The sequence below is a fragment of the Mustela putorius genome, unplaced genomic scaffold (genome assembly GCF_011764305.1).
Source record: "Mustela putorius furo isolate JIRA1106 unplaced genomic scaffold, ASM1176430v1.1 tig00003854_pilon_pilon_pilon, whole genome shotgun sequence".
Classification (NCBI taxonomy): Eukaryota; Metazoa; Chordata; class Mammalia; order Carnivora; family Mustelidae; genus Mustela; species Mustela putorius.
In genome coordinates, this window is record NW_025422006.1 from 6134773 (window position 1) to 6153680 (window position 18908).

General features: G+C 47.2%; 1 protein-coding gene across 2 annotated transcripts in view; it reads right to left on the reverse strand.

Annotated features, from left to right (window-relative positions):
- DMRT1 (doublesex and mab-3 related transcription factor 1) overlaps positions 1 to 18032 on the reverse strand; it is a 107182-nt gene extending 89150 nt beyond the window's left edge. The window contains exons 1-2 of one of the 2 annotated variants that reach the window (XM_045065114.1): positions 17492 to 18032; positions 13708 to 13891 (exon numbers count right to left, since the gene is read on the reverse strand). In XM_045065114.1, coding sequence (XP_044921049.1) covers positions 13708 to 13891; positions 17492 to 17848 — 541 coding nt within the window. In that variant the 5' untranslated portion in view covers positions 17849 to 18032. The remainder of the gene's footprint in view (positions 1 to 13707; positions 13892 to 17491) is intronic. The other variant, XM_004766204.3, reaches the window with a different exon arrangement.
- Between the last annotated feature and the right edge of the window lie 876 nt (positions 18033 to 18908).

The following is an 18908-nucleotide window of genomic DNA, read 5'->3' on the forward strand; positions in this document are numbered from 1 at the left end:
TAAAGAGATGTTCAATTTCACTAACAACAAAAAAGAGTGATTACAAACCGTACTTTATTTTGATTGTTATACAACAATTACCACCACCTTAAAACAATATAAATTTATCATATAATTCTGTGTGCCTAAAGTCTAATACAAGTCTCTAAAACATGTGGCGTCAACAGGGCTGCATTCCCTTCTAGAGGCTCTGGGGGAGGGTCCAGGTCCTTGCTCAATCAGGGAGCTGGCAGAATTCAGTTTCTTGCAGTTACTTACAGGACCGAGGTAGCCGTTCCTGCTGACTGTCAGCTGTGGGCTGTCCCAAGCTCCTAGAGGCCTCCTGCACTTTTTGGCTCAGGGCCCCTTCCTCTACCTTCAAAGCCAGCAGCAATAGGTCAAGGTTCCTGCTTCAAAACCCTCCTGCAGCCCCTTCCACTTGGCATCTCTGGGGAGAGCCGAGAAGGGTTTTCCAGTTCTATAGATTCACGCCATGAGGACAGACCTACCTGAAAAACCCAGGGCCAACTCCCCATCTCCTGGTCCTTGACACTTCATCACATTTGCCATGGATGGGGACATCTTTGCAGGTACCAGGGACTGAGGTGGAGACATCTCTGGGGGCCGTTATTCTAATGACCACCCCAACATACAATGCTTCAACTCTCAGGCCAGGAAGCACCAAAGGCAGCCTCATCCTGGCAATGCTGGGGCAGCCACTGTCTGCAGGCAGTGCTGTTGACGAGATCCCCCGAAGTTACATGTAAATTTACCTCAGAGAGAAGCCTCTCGTCCCACCATTTCTTTCCACCTCTACTCCTACCAGCTCAGGGCAAGCAGCTCTCCCTCTGCCTGGGCACCCGCACAGTCTTCCCTTTAATCTCTCATCCACTCCTCCCCTTCAATCTATACCCCAGGCCTCAGCAGAGAGACCTTTTGAGAAAGTAATCAGATCATGCCATTCACTGCTTCAACACTCCACTGACTTCCCATTGTACTTACAATAAAACCCAAACTCTCCCCCATCCTACAACGACCCCCGAGATGCAGTCCCCAGTGACGTCAGCCCCTGCTCCCAGCACACGGGCCTCCTCCCTTTTTCAGGTGAGGTGTCCCTCCACTGTGCATTCAGCCTGGAAGCCCCAGACCTTGAGCACCAAGGGCTCACAGTCACTCAGGACTCTCCTTTGAGAGGCTCCCTTTCCTTAACTACCCTAGCAAACAGCCGCTGACCCTTTGGACACGTCTATCATATCATTTTGTCTTTCTTCATAGCTCTGACCACTTTCTGAAAATATCTTGTATTTGCTGGTGTACTTGCTTATCAGTCACCCCTGCTGGTGATGTAAGACCCACAAGAGACACGTTTCCCGCCCTGCTGTATTTCCCAGACCTGGAAAGGGGTCGGAAACAAAAGTCACATGGTGAACATGTGCTGAATGAACGAAAAACAAGATAGAAAAGCAGAAGGAAGAAAGGCAAGAAGGGAGGGAGTGGATCTTGTCCTGAAGGCAGACTCCCTAACCAAGATGAATTCAATTCAGTTCAACAAACACTCAGTGGTGTTTGATAAATTCAATCTGCTTCCCTGAATTTATTCATAATCTACGTTTTAGATAAACTCCAAAAACTCAGGACTGGAGTTAAGGGGTGGTGCAAAAATAGTAGTTTTGTAACTGTTGAAGTCCACAGAGAGTCATTTGTTAATATACAATGAACTGACACTGGATGGTTGAAACAATATTTAAAAATTCTTACTGCTTGGGCGCCTGGGTGGCTCAGTGGGTTAAGGCCCCTGCCTTCAGCTCAGGTCATGATCCCAGGGTCCTGGGATCGAGCCCCACATTGGGCTCTCCGCTCTGTAGGGAGTCTGTGTCCCTCCTCTCTCTCTCCCTGCTGCCTCTCTGCCTACTTGTGATCTCTGTCAAATAAATAAATAAAATCTTAAAAAAAAATAAGAATTCTTACTGCCAAGAAACATCAGAAAAGTCTGCTATAATACTGAGTGGCATCTGGGTGGCTCAGTCAGTTAAGCAACTGCCTTTGGCTTGGGTTGTGATCCTGGGGTTCTGGGATCCTCTGGATCTGAGCTCTGCGGAGCCTGCTTCTCCCTCTCCCTCTGCCACTCCTCTGTTTGCACTCTCTCATTCACTCGCTCTCTCAAATAAATAAATCTTTTTAAAAAATGAAAGAAGAATCTGCCATAATACTGGATCAATATTTTCTTTTGACAACTAACCAGCTACTTACTGTACTTTAGAGTTTCTTGTGCATTTTCTTCTGAAAAGCATGTTCAGTAGGATCGTACAGTACGAACAGAGTGATGACGGTGAAGTCCACACGCAGACATAAGAGTAAACTGGGGTTTGAAATGTTACTTGGTTCAGCAACAGGGATCAATATTTATGTGATTTTCCTTAGGAGAGTCAGAAAGGTTGTCACACTGAATATTTTTGTAAGTTGAAAAATAAGAGAAGCTGAGACAGAAACACAGATCTGTACTTAAATAATTGAGTGTGACAATGACAGAAGGGACCGTGACAAGTCAAGACCGCACAAGACAGTGTCTGGAGCTGCGGGGCCACAGGCATCCCTGCCCTGCTTCCCCTGCATCCGGGCACCACACGGAGCAGCACTTGAAGAAGCTCTGATGGGAGACTACCTGGCAGAGGTACAGAATTTACAGTGTCCTGCAGGAGGCGCACTTCCCTGCGGGTCCCTCTACAAACCTCATCCTTGGAGAAATTTCAGATCTCATCACGCTAGCGCTACAGATTAGACCCGCATATAAAACAGACAGAGAAGTCAGTAATAAGGCGGAACTGGAGCAGCTGGGGAAAGAAGAGAGGAAGGGAAGGATGCTGACGGAGATAAAAGGGATCATCTTATCTCAGGGGAGTCTGCAGAGCTTTGGAGACAGCTCTGCTAGCAAAACAGGCTGTTCTGAGTCCAAAGCCAGTTCCTGAGAGGGAGAGAATGGCGAGTTACTGCTTGGAGGGGAACACGCTTCCCTTTGGGGGAGATGAAGAAAATCCCTGGTGTAGGACAGTGCTGATGGCTGCACAACGGCACGGCTGCTTCGGCTTCAGAACGGCATGCCAACCAGCGGTTAAAATGGCCAGGTTTATGCTATGGATGTTATGACATGATGAAAATTTTTTTTTTTTTTTTTTTCAAGGAGACTCCATGCCCAGCGTGAACCCCAGCATGGGACTTGAACTCACAACCCTGAAATCAAGACCTGAGCTGAGGTTAAGAGTCAGAAGAATCTGGCATCCTGATGCAATAAAATCTTTTAAAAGTTAGTTTATAAAATAGCTGATGGGACCGAAAGGCATCCACAAGACCCGAAGAACAGCTGAGTGGTGAGGGGGTGGTTCATGGACAGGATCCTTGAATCAGCAGATAGCCGGGAATCCATGGGATCCTGGGATCGTGACTTGAGCTGAAGGCAGATGCTTCACTCACTGAGCCCCCCAGGTGCCCTAAGAGAGGAAACTTTTTAAAAGACTGAATGTTGATATATATCCAGGAATAACAAAACACAAACCTAAAGAACCCTTCATGATGTAAACTTCTAATCTTCAGAGAGACTCACTGGGTATTAGATCTGCAATGTTTACTAGGATGAAAGCATCTTACCTTTTAATTTTAAAAAAACTGAAGTTTGAATTTTCTGGAATCCTTATACCTTGTTTATGGGAATGTAAAGAGTGCAGTCTCTTTGGAAAACATTCTCAAAAGTTCCTCAAAGGTTAAAAATACATAGTTACCCTATGATTCCGCAATTGGGACTCCTTGATAATATAGCCAAAAGAAGGTTCATACAAACACTGATACAGTGGAGCCCGGGCTGCACAGTCGGTTGAGCATCTGACTCTTGGTTTTAGTTCAGGTCGTGATCTCAGGGTCATGAGACTGAGTCCCAAGTGAGGCTGTGCGCTCAGCATGGAGTCTGCTTAAGACTCTCCCTCTCCCTCTGCCCCTCCCTTAAATAAGTAAGTAAGTAAAATAAGTAATAAGTAAATAAGTATTACTTGCTACTTAATTAATTTACTTATACTTCCTTATTATTACTTAATAAGTAGTAATTTACTTAATTTTAAGTTTAAATTAAGTAGTAATTTACTTAAGTAAATATTACTACTTAATAATAATAACTATTATTATTATTACTTATTACTAATTACTTAATAAGTAAAATCTTTTAAAAAGGGTATAAAAATGTGATAAAAGAATTATTCTTTTTTAAAAAATATTTTATTTATTTATTTGACACAGACAGTTGGCAAGAAAGGAAACACAAGCAGGGGGAGTGGGAGAGGGAGAAGCAGGCTTCCCACTAAGCAGGGAGCCCAGTATGGGGCTTGATCCCAGTACCCTGAGATCATGACCGGAGCTGAAGGCAAACACTTAAAGACTGAGCCACCCAGGTGCCCCAGAAGAATTACTCTCAAAAGAAAAAAAAAAAAAAATTACTCTCAATAGCCAAAAAGTGTAAGCAACCCAAACGTCCATCAGTTGATGAAGAAAAAAAATAGGAGGTATGCATATAATGAATTTTTTTTTTCTTAACTTAAGTAGGCTCCATTCCCAGTGTGGAGCCCAATGCAAGGCCTGAACTCATGAACACTCAACTGACTGAGCCACCCAGGAGCCCCTGTATATGATGGAATATTAAAGATTTTATTTATTTGAGGGGGGTAGAAAAAAAAGAGAGAGAGAGAGCACATGAGCAGCGGTGGGGGGAGGCAGAGGGAGAGACAATCTCACGTAGACTCTGCACTGAGCATGGAGCCTGATTTGGGGGCTCGATCCTATGAATCTGAGATCATGACCTGAGCCAAAATCTAGACTCAGACACAGCTGACTGAGACACCCAGATACCCCTACTGAGTTTTAATTTTAAAAATGAATAATAAATGCATGCTACAACATGGAACAGCAGGAAAAGCCAAAGAAGCCAGATACAAAAGGTCACATATCCAATTCCATTTATATGAGGGGTCCAGATATATGAAACGTCCAGAGTGGGCAAATCTACGGCAACAGAAAATATATTAGAGTCTGCCTGGGGTTGGTGCGGGGAGGAGGTGCACAGTGATTGCTAATGGGCACGGTTTTTTTTTAGGAGACAAAAATGTTCCACAATTAGAGTCTGGTGATAGTTGCACAACTCTGAATTTACAAAGAAACAGTAAGTCGCATATTTTGAATAGATGAATTGTATACTATGTAAATTACACTGTTCAATTACATTTGAGTTTATAGCATCTTGAAAATTCCGGAATACTTTTTTTTTTTTTTTAAATCACAAAACAAAACTAAAAAAATGGACCTTGAACATCGATGAACTTACTCTCTGGCTATCTGCAGATGGGCTCACAACAACTGGCCTAATGTTTTAAAACAACTTCCAATGTGACCATCACTGTCCACTCACTCAGCAAAAGTATACTGACCATTTACTGTAAAGCTGAGTACTGTCCTGTGCACGTGAACACAGTGATGAACAAAATGTGCTCCCTAAGACTGCATGTCCACAAGGGAGATACAGATGTAAAACTATCAAATATTTTCATTTCTTTTGAAAATGCTGTTACCCAACTGATTTTTGGCTTAATTTAACTTACTTTTTGGTATTTATCTTTTTTAAACAAGATTTTATTATTTACTTGAGAAATAAATAAATTCAAGAAAGAAATTTAATAAATAATAATTTTGAGAAAGAAAATGTGAGCAGGGGGAGTGGCAGGAGAGGGAGAGAGAATCTCAGACAGACTCCAAGCTGAGCACAGAGCTCGACATGGGGCTCGATTCCAGGACCCTGAGATCACCACCTCAGCCTAAATCAAGAGTTGGAAGCCTAACTGACTGAGCCACCCAGGTGTCCCCCATATTTATCTTTGTGGCTCTAGATGTTTTCCAAATTTTCTTTTTAGTCAAATTTAGATCAGAATGTTACTTCCTGTGTATTCTGTTGCTACAACTGTTGTATGTAAATACTACCTACAGAGAATTTTCATCAGGCCAATTAATTGCCATTATCTGACATGGAAGTGAAGACTGCCCTTAAAATCAATAAAACTGAGTGAGATACTATCTAAAACAACAGATACGAAATGATCAGAAGCATGATCAAGTAGACTCTGCACTGAGCATGGAGTTTGTTTTGCAGGGTTTGTTTTTTTATTCAAGTCTCCAACTGTTGCTTCAGTGTAAGGAGTTTTGTTTTGTTAGACAACCTGGAAATCTCCTTGACTCTGAAAGTAAAATTGGGAAAATAATGGAAAGTCTTCTTAAAAACGAACACCTAGGGCGCCTGGGTGGCTCAGTGGGTTAAAGCCTCTGCTTTCGGCTCAGGGCATGATCCCAGGGTCCTGGAATCCAGGCCCGCATCGGGCTCTCTGCTCAGCAAGGAGCCTGTTTCCCTTGCTCTCTCTCTCTCTGCCTGCCTCTCTGCCTACTTGTGATCTCTGTCAAATAAATAGACAAAGTCTTTAAAAAAAATCTTAAAAAAAAAAATCAGTGGAGGTCATCTAATGTATTAGTGGCCAGAATCCTCCAAAAATGAATTCTCAAAGCGATTTAGTAAAATACTTTGGGCGTTCATTTAAATGAAGTGCTTCTCTTGTACAATATTGGAAAACTGTGAAGAAAAAAACTGAAATGTTACTTTAGATTTATCTAACTCCACCCAGGATTTTTAGGTGAGCGAAATGACTCTGTATAATACGATGATGGTGAATGTGAGCTGTCACAGATCTGTCCAAACCCACAGAACACGTCATCCTTATGTGAACAAGAGCTGTCAAGAGGTGACGCTGTGTCAACACAGGTTCATCTGCACCAGACATCCCACTCAGGTGGGGGACGTGGATAGCAGGGGAAGCTGTGCCTGTGTGGGGAAGGTGGCATATGGGAAATATCTGTAGCTCCCTCCACATTCTGACGTGAATCCAGATCCATTCTAAAGAATAGTTTATTTTTTGGGGCGCCTGGGTGGCTCAGTGGGTTGGGACCTCGGCCTTCGGCTCAGGTCATGATCCCAGGGTCCTAGGATTGAGCCCCACGTCGGGCTCTCTGCTCAGCAGGGAGTCTGCTTCCCCCTCTCTCTGCCTGCTTGTGATCTCTGTCAAATAAATAAATAAATAAATAAAATATTTTTAAAAAAAAGAATAGCTTAGGGATGCCTGGGTGGATCGGTTAAGCGGCTGCCTTCGGCTCAGGTCATGATCCCAGCGTCCTGGGATCCAGTCCCACATCGGGCTCCTTGCTTGGCAGGGAGCCTGCTTCTCCCTCTGCCTCTGCCTGCCACTCTGTCTGCCTGTGCTTGCTCTCGCTTCTCTCTCTATGACAAATAAATAAATAAAATCTTTAAAAAAAAAAATAAGTAAAATCTTTTTTAAAAAAAAGAATAGCTTATTTTTAAAAAGATTTATTTATTTATTTATTTATTTATTTATTTATTTATTTATTTTTTATGGGGGCGGGGAAGAGGGTGAGGAGAGAGAGAGAGAATCCTCAGAGTCCATGCTGAGTGCAGAGCCCCATGTGGGGCTTGATGCAAGATCATGACCTGAGCCAATTTCAAGAGTCAAGACACTTAGCTGACTGAGCCCCCCAGGTGCCCCAAATAAAGTTTATTTTCTTTTTAAAAAATATCTATAAACTTGGAGCACCTGGCTGGCTTAGTGGGTTAAACATCTGTCTTCAGCTCAGAGCATGATCTCAGGGTCATGGGATCGAGCCCTGCATCAAGCTCTTTGCTCAGCGGGGAGTCTGCTTCTCCTTCTCCCTCTGCCTCTCCCCCTGCTTGTGCTCTCTCTCTTTCCCTTTCTCTTAAATAAATAAATAAATAAAGTCTTTTTAAAAATCTATAAACTCAGTATTTTTTAATTGTTCATTAGTGACCTTTCTTACCAGTAAAAACCGTATGGGCACAGGACTTCATAAATTTTCAAACTGCCTCTTTTCATATCCATAAAGCACAGACTAGTGCATTCCTCGACCAGCCTGTGCGCTGTCTGTATGCTGAAATGATAAATTACTGCTAAAGGGGAGACGCGAAGGGGGAGATCCCGTCACTATCAGACACAGACCTGACTGACCCTTCGGACAGGGGCAAGGCGAGGGAGACCGGGCCACTGGCCCCAGGAAGCCTGGCTGCAGGGGGAAGGCCAGAGACCGTAGGAGGCTGTTGGATGTGAGGGAGTGTGAATGTCAGTGTGTATGGAAGTCCAGGGTGCTCCAGAAGGGAGGGCCTCAAGGGCGATAACATTCAGGTCCTTACTTACAAAGGGCGCACAGGCAGAAGCAAGGCTCTACAATGCAACCCTTCATCTTTGCCAGCGGTGTGCGGAACAGGAGAGGCCAGGAGCTACGCCGACCTCAGTGGGAACAGCGGGTGAAACCGCCTCCGGCTGGCTGCTGGGGTTGAAGAAGGGGAACAGCAAACAAAACAGAGGAACCTAGGTTTCAAAGTGGAAGAATGTCTGTGAGAGTCTTTTTAAAGTTAGCGGACACTTTGGAAAATTAAAATATATCAATCTTTTGCTAAAATTCAAAATGTAAAGCCATGGAGATAATGTGGATGTTGCTTTAATTTTATAATAAAATAAGCTCACTTTTTTTCTTCTTTTTTTGGATCCTACTAGTGTGAGAAATAGCAATGAACGGGGTACTGCTTCAGAAGACTATTTCTTCCACGGTGATACCCACAGTCGTAGATGACAGTAACAATAAGAATCATTCACACCCACTGTTCCACGAATCTTTGGTCAGTGCTTTGATTTTAGTCAATCGCTGGTTAAGGATGGTAGAGATGTTAGGTACTTTACCCTACTCTGAGGAAGTCCGTTCTCCAATAAATGAAATGATAGCCTGGTAATAAACCCAATTTCCTTCACAGTGTCCTCCGCATTCAGCCAATAACCTCAGCAAGAATTCTTGGGCACTTTCCACTCTACTTGGGCACTTTTGGGAGCCAAAAGGAGATAACAAAGAAACTTCAAGGACATAAAAATCTACTGAATTTCACTAAGCTACTGCCCTTGTGGACACTTAACATTAACGATTAGAAAGAGAAGGGAAGCAGCCTGCCCTGTATTTGCCAGGTGGGTAGGGCCCCATCGTCTGGTCCCACCACAGCTTTCACCCCTCCTAAATAATCTCAAGGCCTAGCCTTTCACATCCATATAATGGAGTATTAGCCCATTATAAAATTTCAAGCTCTTGTAAGTGAACGAAAAACCCCTACTTACACACCAGTGGGAACAGTACACTGCCGTTATGTTCAATACATAAATAATATACATATCTGCAAAAGCGACAAACACATGAGCCTGTCCAGGGAGCTAGTAATCCCGAAATGCCAGACAGAAGGGACTTGCAGGCTGGAACTGGAAGGACAATCCCATTTCACATGATGTGTTATTTTAATAATCCCACTCTCTGGAAATACAAGATTTACCCGTTAGCAGCAAACTATTTCCAGAAGTTGGGCCCCATGTGCTGCATGAAACTTGAAGGACACACTTCAGTCTGTCTGTCTTTTCTACCTCTCCACTTTACCACCACCTCCCTTTCCCTTTCTTTTCCCCCCCCCCCCCATTTATGTAGTTTATTCTATTGGCCCAATCTGGAATTCTTGATCTCAACTCAAAAGGCTTGGCGCAAGTCCTGGGAGTGAGACCATGTGTCTGGGGCTCCTGCCCCGTGGCGGTGGGCTGACAAGGGGAGAGCCCCCTGCCCGAGACAGGCAAAGCCTCCAGAGCCCGGGAGCCCAGCACAGAGCTGGCTTCCACGTTCCCCTCCCTTTGAGTGCTGATTCAAGATTCCAAAATGACTCTACAGTCTACCAGCTCCAGAGGCAAGGACGGGAATCTGGTCACATCCTCCTTGACCCTGAACCTTCTATCTTGCTCCCCTGCTGCTGCTCTCTGTTGCTTTCCCTGGTGCCGCTCTGAAATACTCTGCCCCCCGAGGCCTTTGTCAGGCTGAACTCCATCTAGCCTGAGATCCCAATCCTGCTCTAAAGCTCCTAGCTTGGGGGAGATGATGAAACTGTGGCATCCCTTCCCCTGAGGCGGAACGCAAGACAGAAGGCTAAACCAGGTTTCCCCAAGAGGCCCCCCACACTACCCAGCCTGGACGTTTATCCATCACTGGGGGTTCATTCCCCGTATTCCTCCCCAAGCTCAGTGGCTGCAGCCTTCTAGGACAACAGTGAATGGGAGGGACTTTTGCCCCTAATGTTCTTATTTGCCAGGTGGCCCTAAAGCTCTTCTGAGGATTAAACCACAGCCTCTGATTTTAATTGTCCATTACCTAAGGAAACAGGGCAACTGCTCCTAGTCTCTCTCCACAGGCAGGTAAAATGGAAGATCCAGGGGCTTTGGGACCACACAGCCCTGGACTGAACCCCAGCTCAACTCAGCTTTATTCTGGGCACCTTCCTTACCACTGGTTTCCTTATCTGCAAATGGGAATAGTTCCTACCTCATTTGTAAAAATGCAGTGAGTCGCTCCCCTCTTTATTCCTTGGACACACCCCTTTCCCATTTCAGCCCTCCAGCTAAACCCACCAGACCAGCTGGGACCTGGTGTTATTTGGTAATCAACCTTAAACACAGTGTATAATCTTGGAGTGTAAAGATCCTATTTCTGATAGATATACTCCACCCTTTCTATCAAAAGGGAAGTTTGGAAAGCCTTGTAAGCCTATGTTATAAGCAATGAAACAAACAAACAAAAAATGTGACTGTCCTTGATAACTACAGAACCTATCGCCCCAGCAACACACAGAGTGACAGGTACACACACACACACACCTACCTGCTGTCCAGGGACCAGGGTTCCATCCCTCACTGGCTTTCTTTGGTGCCTGCTAACCTTTACATTCACTGTCATGGTCAAGACTCAGTCTTCAAAACCCTCAAACACCACCTCCCTCATTTTTGATAAGAGAAAACCAAAGGCCCAGAATGCTAAAGTGACTTGTTCAAAGTTGCACAGGGTGTAAGGCGCAGACAGCGGATTAACTGCTACCCAGCTGGTGCGCCCAGCGAAGGGAGAAACTCGAAGGGAGTAACTCGTGAAAAGCTTGGTTAAGAGGAAGCACACGGCAAGGCTGTATTTCATCCTCACCAGACTCTGAAGATATTCTGCGACTCTCCGCATGTGTTTTTAGGATGACACACAGAGGACTACTGAACAACACAGACCTGAACTGCAAGGGTCTACTCCATGATGATTTTTTCGATAAATATGGCAGTAGTGTTAATGTATTTTCTCCCCCTTATGATTTTCATAACATTTTCTTCTCTCTAGCTTACCTGGTTGTAAGAATTCAGTGTATAATACAGGTAACATACAGAATATCCATTAATTGGCTGTTTCCTGTTATTCCTAAGGCTTCTAGTCAAAAGTAGGCTATTGGCAGTTAAGTTTTTGGAGAGTCAAAAGTTAGCAGGTGCATTTCTGACTGTGTGGGGTGGGGGTGTTGTTCAAGGGTAAACAGTGTGAATATTTATTTGCCAACAGGATTTCACAGATATTTGGTGCATTTCTTAGAACTCCTGTGCTCTAAGACCAGTGCCATTAAATGGAACTCTGTGAAAAACAGAAACACACACTTTCCAGTAATTTAAATAATTAAAACCTGAGCTAGCTGTGCCTACAGGGCTCTTGAAATGTGGCTTGTGCAACTGAGGAGCTGAAGGTTTTAAATTTTTCAACATATTTCACAGTGGCAAAATACATGGAACATAAAATTTACCAACTTACCATTTTTAAATACACCCTTCGGCGATAATGAGCACATTCGCACTGTTGTTCGAGTGCGACCATCATCACATCATCCATCTCCACAGCTCTTTTCATCTTGTAAACTGAGACTCTACCCCCAAGAAAAGGTAACTCTCCTTTCCCTCCACCTGCCCCCCAAACCCTGGCAACCACCATTGTACTTTCTGTCCCTATGATCTTGATGACCTTAAGTAAGTAGGTACAACCATATAGTATTTGCATTTTTCTTTTTTTTTTTTAAGATTTTATTTATTTATTTATTTGTCAGAGAGAAAGAGCACACAAGCAGGCAGAGTGGCAGGCAGAGGTGGAAAGAGAAGCAGGCTCTCTGCTGAGCAAGGAGCCTGATGCGGGACTCGATCCCAGGACCCTGGGATCATGACCTGAGCTGAAGGCAGTGGCTTAACCACTGAGCCACCCAGGCGTCTCAGTATCTGCCTTTCTGTGAGCAGCTTACTTCACTCAGCAGAATACTCTCAAGCTGATCCAAGCTGCAGCATGTAGCAGGATTTCCTTCCTTTTGAAGGCTGAATAATATTCCACTCTATGTAGAGACCACATTTTGCTTATCCATTTGGAGGTCAGTGGACCCTTGGGTGGCTCCCACATTTTAGCTATTGTGAATGCTACTATTGACACGGCTGTACAAGTATCTCTGAGACCCTGCTTTCAACTGTCTTGGGTAAACACCCAGAAGTGGAATTGCTGAGTGGTCTGGTAATTCTGTATTTAAGGTTTTGAGGAAGCGCAATGTTGTTTCCTAAAGCAACTGTGCCATTTTAAGTTTCCACCAAGAATGCGCAAAGGTTCTGATTTCTCCCCATCCTTGTCAATACTACTAATGTCTGGGGTTTTGTTTGTTTGTTTGATAGCAGCCATCCTAATGAGTGTGAAGTGGTATTTCACTGTAGTGCTGATCTGCATTTCTCTTGTGATCAGTAATACTAACCATAGACCTTCTTTGATTTGATGTTTTCATTTCATTTCACTGTAATGAGATTAAACTCAAATGGCCATATATGGCTAGGGGCTGCAATACTAGACAGTGCAGCTCTAGACCACACTGATTCTTAGGGTGATTTCAACACCCAGAGCAGTACGCACAAGGAGCTCTGGATGCCAACAGACCAGTCAGATACTTTCTAGTTCTGTGGACCTAACAGTCACTTACACATCCCGTACCTCAGTCTTTACATGTGTAAAACGGGGGTTGTACATCCAGAATGCTCTAAGAATGAAATGAAATGAATCAGTATGCATGTAGCCCCTGGTACAGTCTAAGCACACAGGAGAGAATCGAAGCTAATGGGACATGCCTCTCCTCATTTCCCAGTTCCCACCAAAACTAGACACCTAGGAGTTGGCCTTTTCAGACACTTTCCCCAAATAGACTGCAGTCCTTTCCAGAGAAATGGACTTTCAGTTCTAAGAAACAAGGATCGTTAGCTCCCACCAAAAGAACCCCAAGATGGAGGGTGGGCAGATATGAAATCTGTAATCTCAGCCCTCTGATCATCAAGGAGTCTGACTCTATCCAGATTCAGACTTAGCTAATAACCAACAAGAAAGTGAAGCTACCAAACTTCCAAATCTAGAACTCCTGGCCATCTCCTTCAGGAAGCCCCCAGAAACAAACCTGCAGAGGGAGAACCCTTTAGGAAAACTCTGTAACAGGCACCTGGTTGGCTCAGCTGGTTAAGCTACTGCCTTCGGCTCAGGTCATGATCCTAGAGTCCTGGGACCGAGGCTCACTCTCATCTCTCTCTCTCTCAAATAAATAAATAAAATCTTTATTTAAAAAAAAGAAGAAAAGAAAAAGAAAACTCTCTTAAGTCCTGAATGTGAGGCATGGTTCTGGACAGTCTGAGACCGTTTTTTTGTGGCCAAGGCGACCACCTGGGTGAACCCCAGGCACCTTACCTGACGCTGCAGTGGTGGGGGTGCTGGCCGGCGCAGGCTGCGAGGGGCTGCTGCTCTCGGTCATCAGGCACGGGTTGCTGCCATTGCTCTCTCTCTTGACAAGCAGCTCAGCAGCGCTGGGCAGCGGGATGGGGTGGCTGATCCCCAATTCTTCCTCCTGGGCCTGCTGCCTTCTCAGGGCCACCTGGAAGCACAGGGCAGCAGGTCAGCCCCCCATAACCAGAATCTCTTGCACGGCTTTCCCAAAACCCCGTGGAGTCCCAGTCACCCAAGATATCACGATCCCTGAGCTCCAGGAGTAAGGTCTAGGATTCTCTCACTCCTTTTGAATGCTACCCAAGTCACCAGGATGTGCAGCCAAAGCTGAGAAATGGCGTCAAGCCCACAGTAGATCAAAAAATGTCCGTTACACTAATGAGTATGCAGAGCAGGGAATAAGGCTGGCTGCAGAGGATCCAGAAAAGCTGTAGAGTCGGTCAAGCAGAGGAGTTCCATCTGAAGGGAAGTCAGCATTGACAGATTAGGAACGAAGGAGAATGTCTCGCTCTTTCTGGCCACACATTTGTCAAAGGCTACTGTACTGGGGCCAGTGACCAGCAAGATAGAGTAAAATTAGATTAGATCCTAAGGTAGTCACTGTTTAAAAGCAGGAAGAGGAGGCAGGCACACATGCGAAGGCAACTCAACACAAAATGCGGCAAAAACCATGGGAGAGGGACACAGCAGTCTCACAGCAGGACTCTGGAGGCAAAAATGGTTTTAAGGGTAAGAATCAGCCAGAAAAGGTACTGTTCTTCAGCCTTGAAGAACAGATTGAGTAACAAGCACACAGGCAAGAATGAAGGAACCCAATCCAGAACAAGGGAGCAGGGCGGGCAGGCAAAGCAAGGGCTGCTGAGAAAACCCGGCAGGGCCAGGCTCTCCGGAATGAGGGGAGCATGTAGAGCGGTCATGGGGGAAAGCTTGGAATAAGGTGTTGAAGACCCTGGAGAAGGAAGAGGCTGCAGGTAGAAAGAAAGTCAGAGGACAGGTCCTTCCTCTATGCCAGCAGGATGGAAGGAGCCAGAAGTGAGGGTATAAGGGACTTAAACCACCTAAGAGACTCCTCGTGGTCGCTCTTCAACTTATCTGCTTTTAAATAACATTGTTAAAGGTTGCAAAGAAAAAAAAAAAAAAAAAAAAAAAAAAAAAAAAAAAGAAATTGTACTTTGGTTTACCACATGTAACAAAAAAGGAGACTTTCTATTGAAACTTGACTATTAGTGATCCTGAAATGAGAAAGTAAAACATCTGTACCTCAGAGGCCAAAACAGAAGCCAAAAGTTGAAATCAAAATGGTAAACTAGAAACACAAGGACTATTTACTGTTTTAGGAAAATTGTAGTCCAAACTTAGCAAGCTGATTCACTTACAACTGGATTTTTCTCATAACAAGAGTTTTCAACTTAAAAGAGCATCCTTATTAAATAATCAATTAACATTAAACGATTAAGCACCGCTCTTGGATTTTTTTTTTTTATTACTAACCAAGTTTAGAAACAGAATATTAAGGATTTGATCAAAAAATACCAACAAAAAACCCCCACAAATCTCTGAAGTATATCAATGCATGCTTATGTCCTGATTCACACAAATTCCATGCACAAAATGCACAGGGTATTTATTATATGAGCCATAACTAAGGACACTTTTATAAAGGTCTCTCAAGGATTTTAAAGGAAAGATATTCAATAAGGGAAGGTGGGGGCAACTGATTAAAATGCGGTAATTTTAGGGTCATATCGAAGATCAATTTCACAGTAGTTTAGAAAGAAAAAAACAGCCGGTAGACAGAATTTTTCAGGATTTCCTCTAGCGCCACACAAGACGTCCAGCGTAGAAAACGCTGAATTTTCCTATTATTGAAGTAATCCTGAGTCGTTTTTGTTTTTAACATAGCAAACGGGCTTTTGGGAAATTGGTGCCCCAACTAATGAAGCTTATACAAAATGAATGGCCCTACTTCAACCCCTGTTTTTATTACATTTTAAGGAAAAGTCCCCTCCCAAGCATACCTAGTCTGCACTCGATATTTAAAACAACTCGGTGTTCAGAAGATTTTTCTAGCTACAAATACAGCTTCGGGGTCCCTAAGGCTTTTTCAGTTAAACTCACTGTAACGCATTTTAACGCTACATCGGGGAAAACTCCCACCCACGACGGAGGACGCCGCAAACCCAAGAAAAAGCAGCTGTACGCGCCGGCCGCTCTCGCAATCTGCGAAGCCCACATACATCCAATTTCAGACACATTGGTAAAAAAAAATGAGACGCACAGAAAAAGCATAATCGTCAAGCATTTACTCAGTCTTTGTTAAAACACTCTCCTAGGAATTATTTTCCACGGAGAAAAGGCACACGTCCCCAGTCCAAAGCTGCACGTCCGTAGCAAACCCCTCTCTGGTATCTTTTCATCTTACATAAACTGCCTGAAAAGGATGAAACAGGTTTTAGCTGGGAAGAATGTGTATTATTCTCTCCTAAAAAATCCTTTCAGTTAAAAAAAAAAAAAAAAAAGAAAACTTTAAAAAAAATCGTTTCAGGACGCCAGACGACTTGGGGAATTTCGGCTTAAGACGCTACGTGCCTGTCTTCCTCAGGACGTTTCTTTCTTTCTTTCTTTTTTTAAAAAAAAACCACGACAGACACGCCCTCAAAGCCGTGCCATTTTCCCCCTCGCGCTTCCCTTTCTGAGCTCGTCCGGCGGGTGTGAACTCACGCCGAGTAACCGGTACCTGAGGCGTCGGGCCGAGGAGCGGGAGCCGCAGAGCGAACGCTGTTCCCGTCGCGCTCAAAATGGCTGCGGCGCGCGGCGCGGACCGGCGGGCGGCGAGCTCGGAGCCGGCGCCGGGAGCTCGGCGGGGGCCACGCGGCCTCCGCGCGCGCTGCCGCGACTTTTCCAGAAGCACCACGCGCTGCTCCGCGCGGTACCCGGAAGAGCGGCGGCCGCCGTTCCCGCCAGTCGCCGGAGCGGGCGCCCTCCCGCACCCTCTGCAGTGGGAGCGCCGGTCTCGGCTCGGGGGCCGGGGTCCCAGGGCCTCCCGAGGCAGGGGGGGCGCCCCAACTCTCCGCTCCGAGAGCGAGGTCCGGGGTCCACGAGAGGCCCGCCCCCCCCCAGCTCCCCGCGCGCGCGGCGGGGCGAACCGGCAACTCTCCGCTCTGAAAGCGAGAGCTGAGGTCCCGGGGCGCTCGGAAGGCGCGAACCCTGCAACTCTGCGCTCTGAGAAAGCGACCGGAGAGCCCAGCAATGGTGGGGACCTCCGAGGGTGCGAACCCCGCGATTCTGCCGGAGGGAGGGACCAGGGACTCCCGAACAGAGCGAACCCCGCAACTTACTGCTCCGGAAGCAGGAGCGGAGACCCTGGGGAGGGATTCGCGGGGCCTCCGACGGGGTGACCCCCCCAACTCTCCGCTGGAGGGCGGGGTCAGGGATCCCGGGACTCCCGACAGAGCGAGCCCCGCAACTCTGCTCTGAGAGAGGCATCAGAGGTCCTGGGGAAACTCAAGCGGCCGACGCCGCCACTCTGTCGAAGGTCGGGGTCAGGGATCCCTCGGAGGCCGAGCGAAACCCCGCAACCTCCCTGCTCCGCGGGCCGGATCCCAGAGGACTGGGATCCCAGCTGGCAGCCGCGGCCGTGGGCGAGCTCCCCCGCCGGTCTCCGGAACCCGGCACCGCGTGGCGCCCGCCCGGCCCGTGGGCCTTTAAGCTGGGGGCGGACGCTCGGTTCCCGGCCGCCCGCACTCACCTGCGCGGCCATCACGCGCTGTCTCTCGGCGATCAGGTTGCACTTCTTGCACTGGCAGTCCCGCCACATGCAGAAGCGCTTGTGGCCCTTGAGCGGCGACGCGTAGCCGTGGTTCCTGCATCGCGCGCACTTGGGCAGCCGCGGGGACTTCTTGCTCCCGGAGCCCATGCCCGACGCCCCGGAGCCCGAGGAGCCGCCGCCTCCGCCGCTGCCCCCGGCGCTCGCGCCACCACTGCTCCCGAGCAGCGCCCCAGCCGCTTTGCCAAAGCCCCCGGCCTTGCCCTGCGGGGGTGCCCCGGCGGCGTGTGGGGCCTCCGAAGGGGCAGACGGCTTGCTGAACGCGTCGTCGTTGGGCATGGTGCCCTAGCGAGAAGTGCGAGGACCCGCCGGGCCCCTCTCGGGTCTGGACACGGCTGCGAGCGGAGAGCACCGGCAACGGCGAGGCTCCCGCGGGGAAGGCCCAGAAGCCGTGTGCGCTGCAGCCCGAGGTGCAGCCGGAGTGGCGCGGTCTGGGCACGCAACGCCTAGACTGGTGGGGGGTTGTGCCCTTTCTTTTGGCGCGCGCGCCGCGCAGAACTTTTAGATACTTTTCAGAACGTTCCCGGGACTGCCTGGGCGGGAGAGGGCGCGAGGGAATGCGGCCACGCCCACCGCCCCCCAACTCCAGCCACTGCGTTCCCGCCGGGAGCCAGCTTGCACTGGCTGCAAACACCGAGGGCGTGGCTGCAGGTGGCTGCAACGCACCTCGAGGTGCAGAGCCACCGGGGACAGCGTGATCTCCGCGCTCCCCCAGGCACCGCGGCCCCGCTGCCGGGAGCACGCTGCACAGGGAGGGAGCTGAGCTCCTGGACCGGGAACGTTGCTGTGCACCTTCGTCGTGCACGCCGCTTGGAGGAGGTGCAGACCACCCTGTGGGATCCTTTAGCTCCCTTCCCCCATTCTCCACGTTAGCTCCGTAGGGCAGAGGTTGCCAGAAGCCAATTCGAAAAGCGGTTTCTTAAGAGAAGGAGGAGATTGGAGCCCTGAGAGAAGAAAAGTCTCTGCCCTTAAATCAGCATATAAGACCCTCACTGTGGGGCTGTAGCGCACCCAAAATTGGGTCTTTCTGTGCACTCAGCCTTTAAAAAACCGCACTGGGGTGGGAGAGGGGTCGTACTTAACAGATGTAGACATCTATCCAAAATTCATCCCGCATTTAAGATCTGTGCATTTGTTGTGTGTAATTACACCTCTAAACACCGTCGTGGTCTTACAGCCTTCCACCCACACCCGGACAACACCCCTCTGAGCTTCTGTTCACTTACAGGGCAAATCCGAACCTAAAGCCTGCTGATCAGATCATTTTTCCTACACACCCACAATGTCCCTACAACACCAGCCCTTCCCATGTCTGGATCTGCAGTAGCTTCCAAAGGGG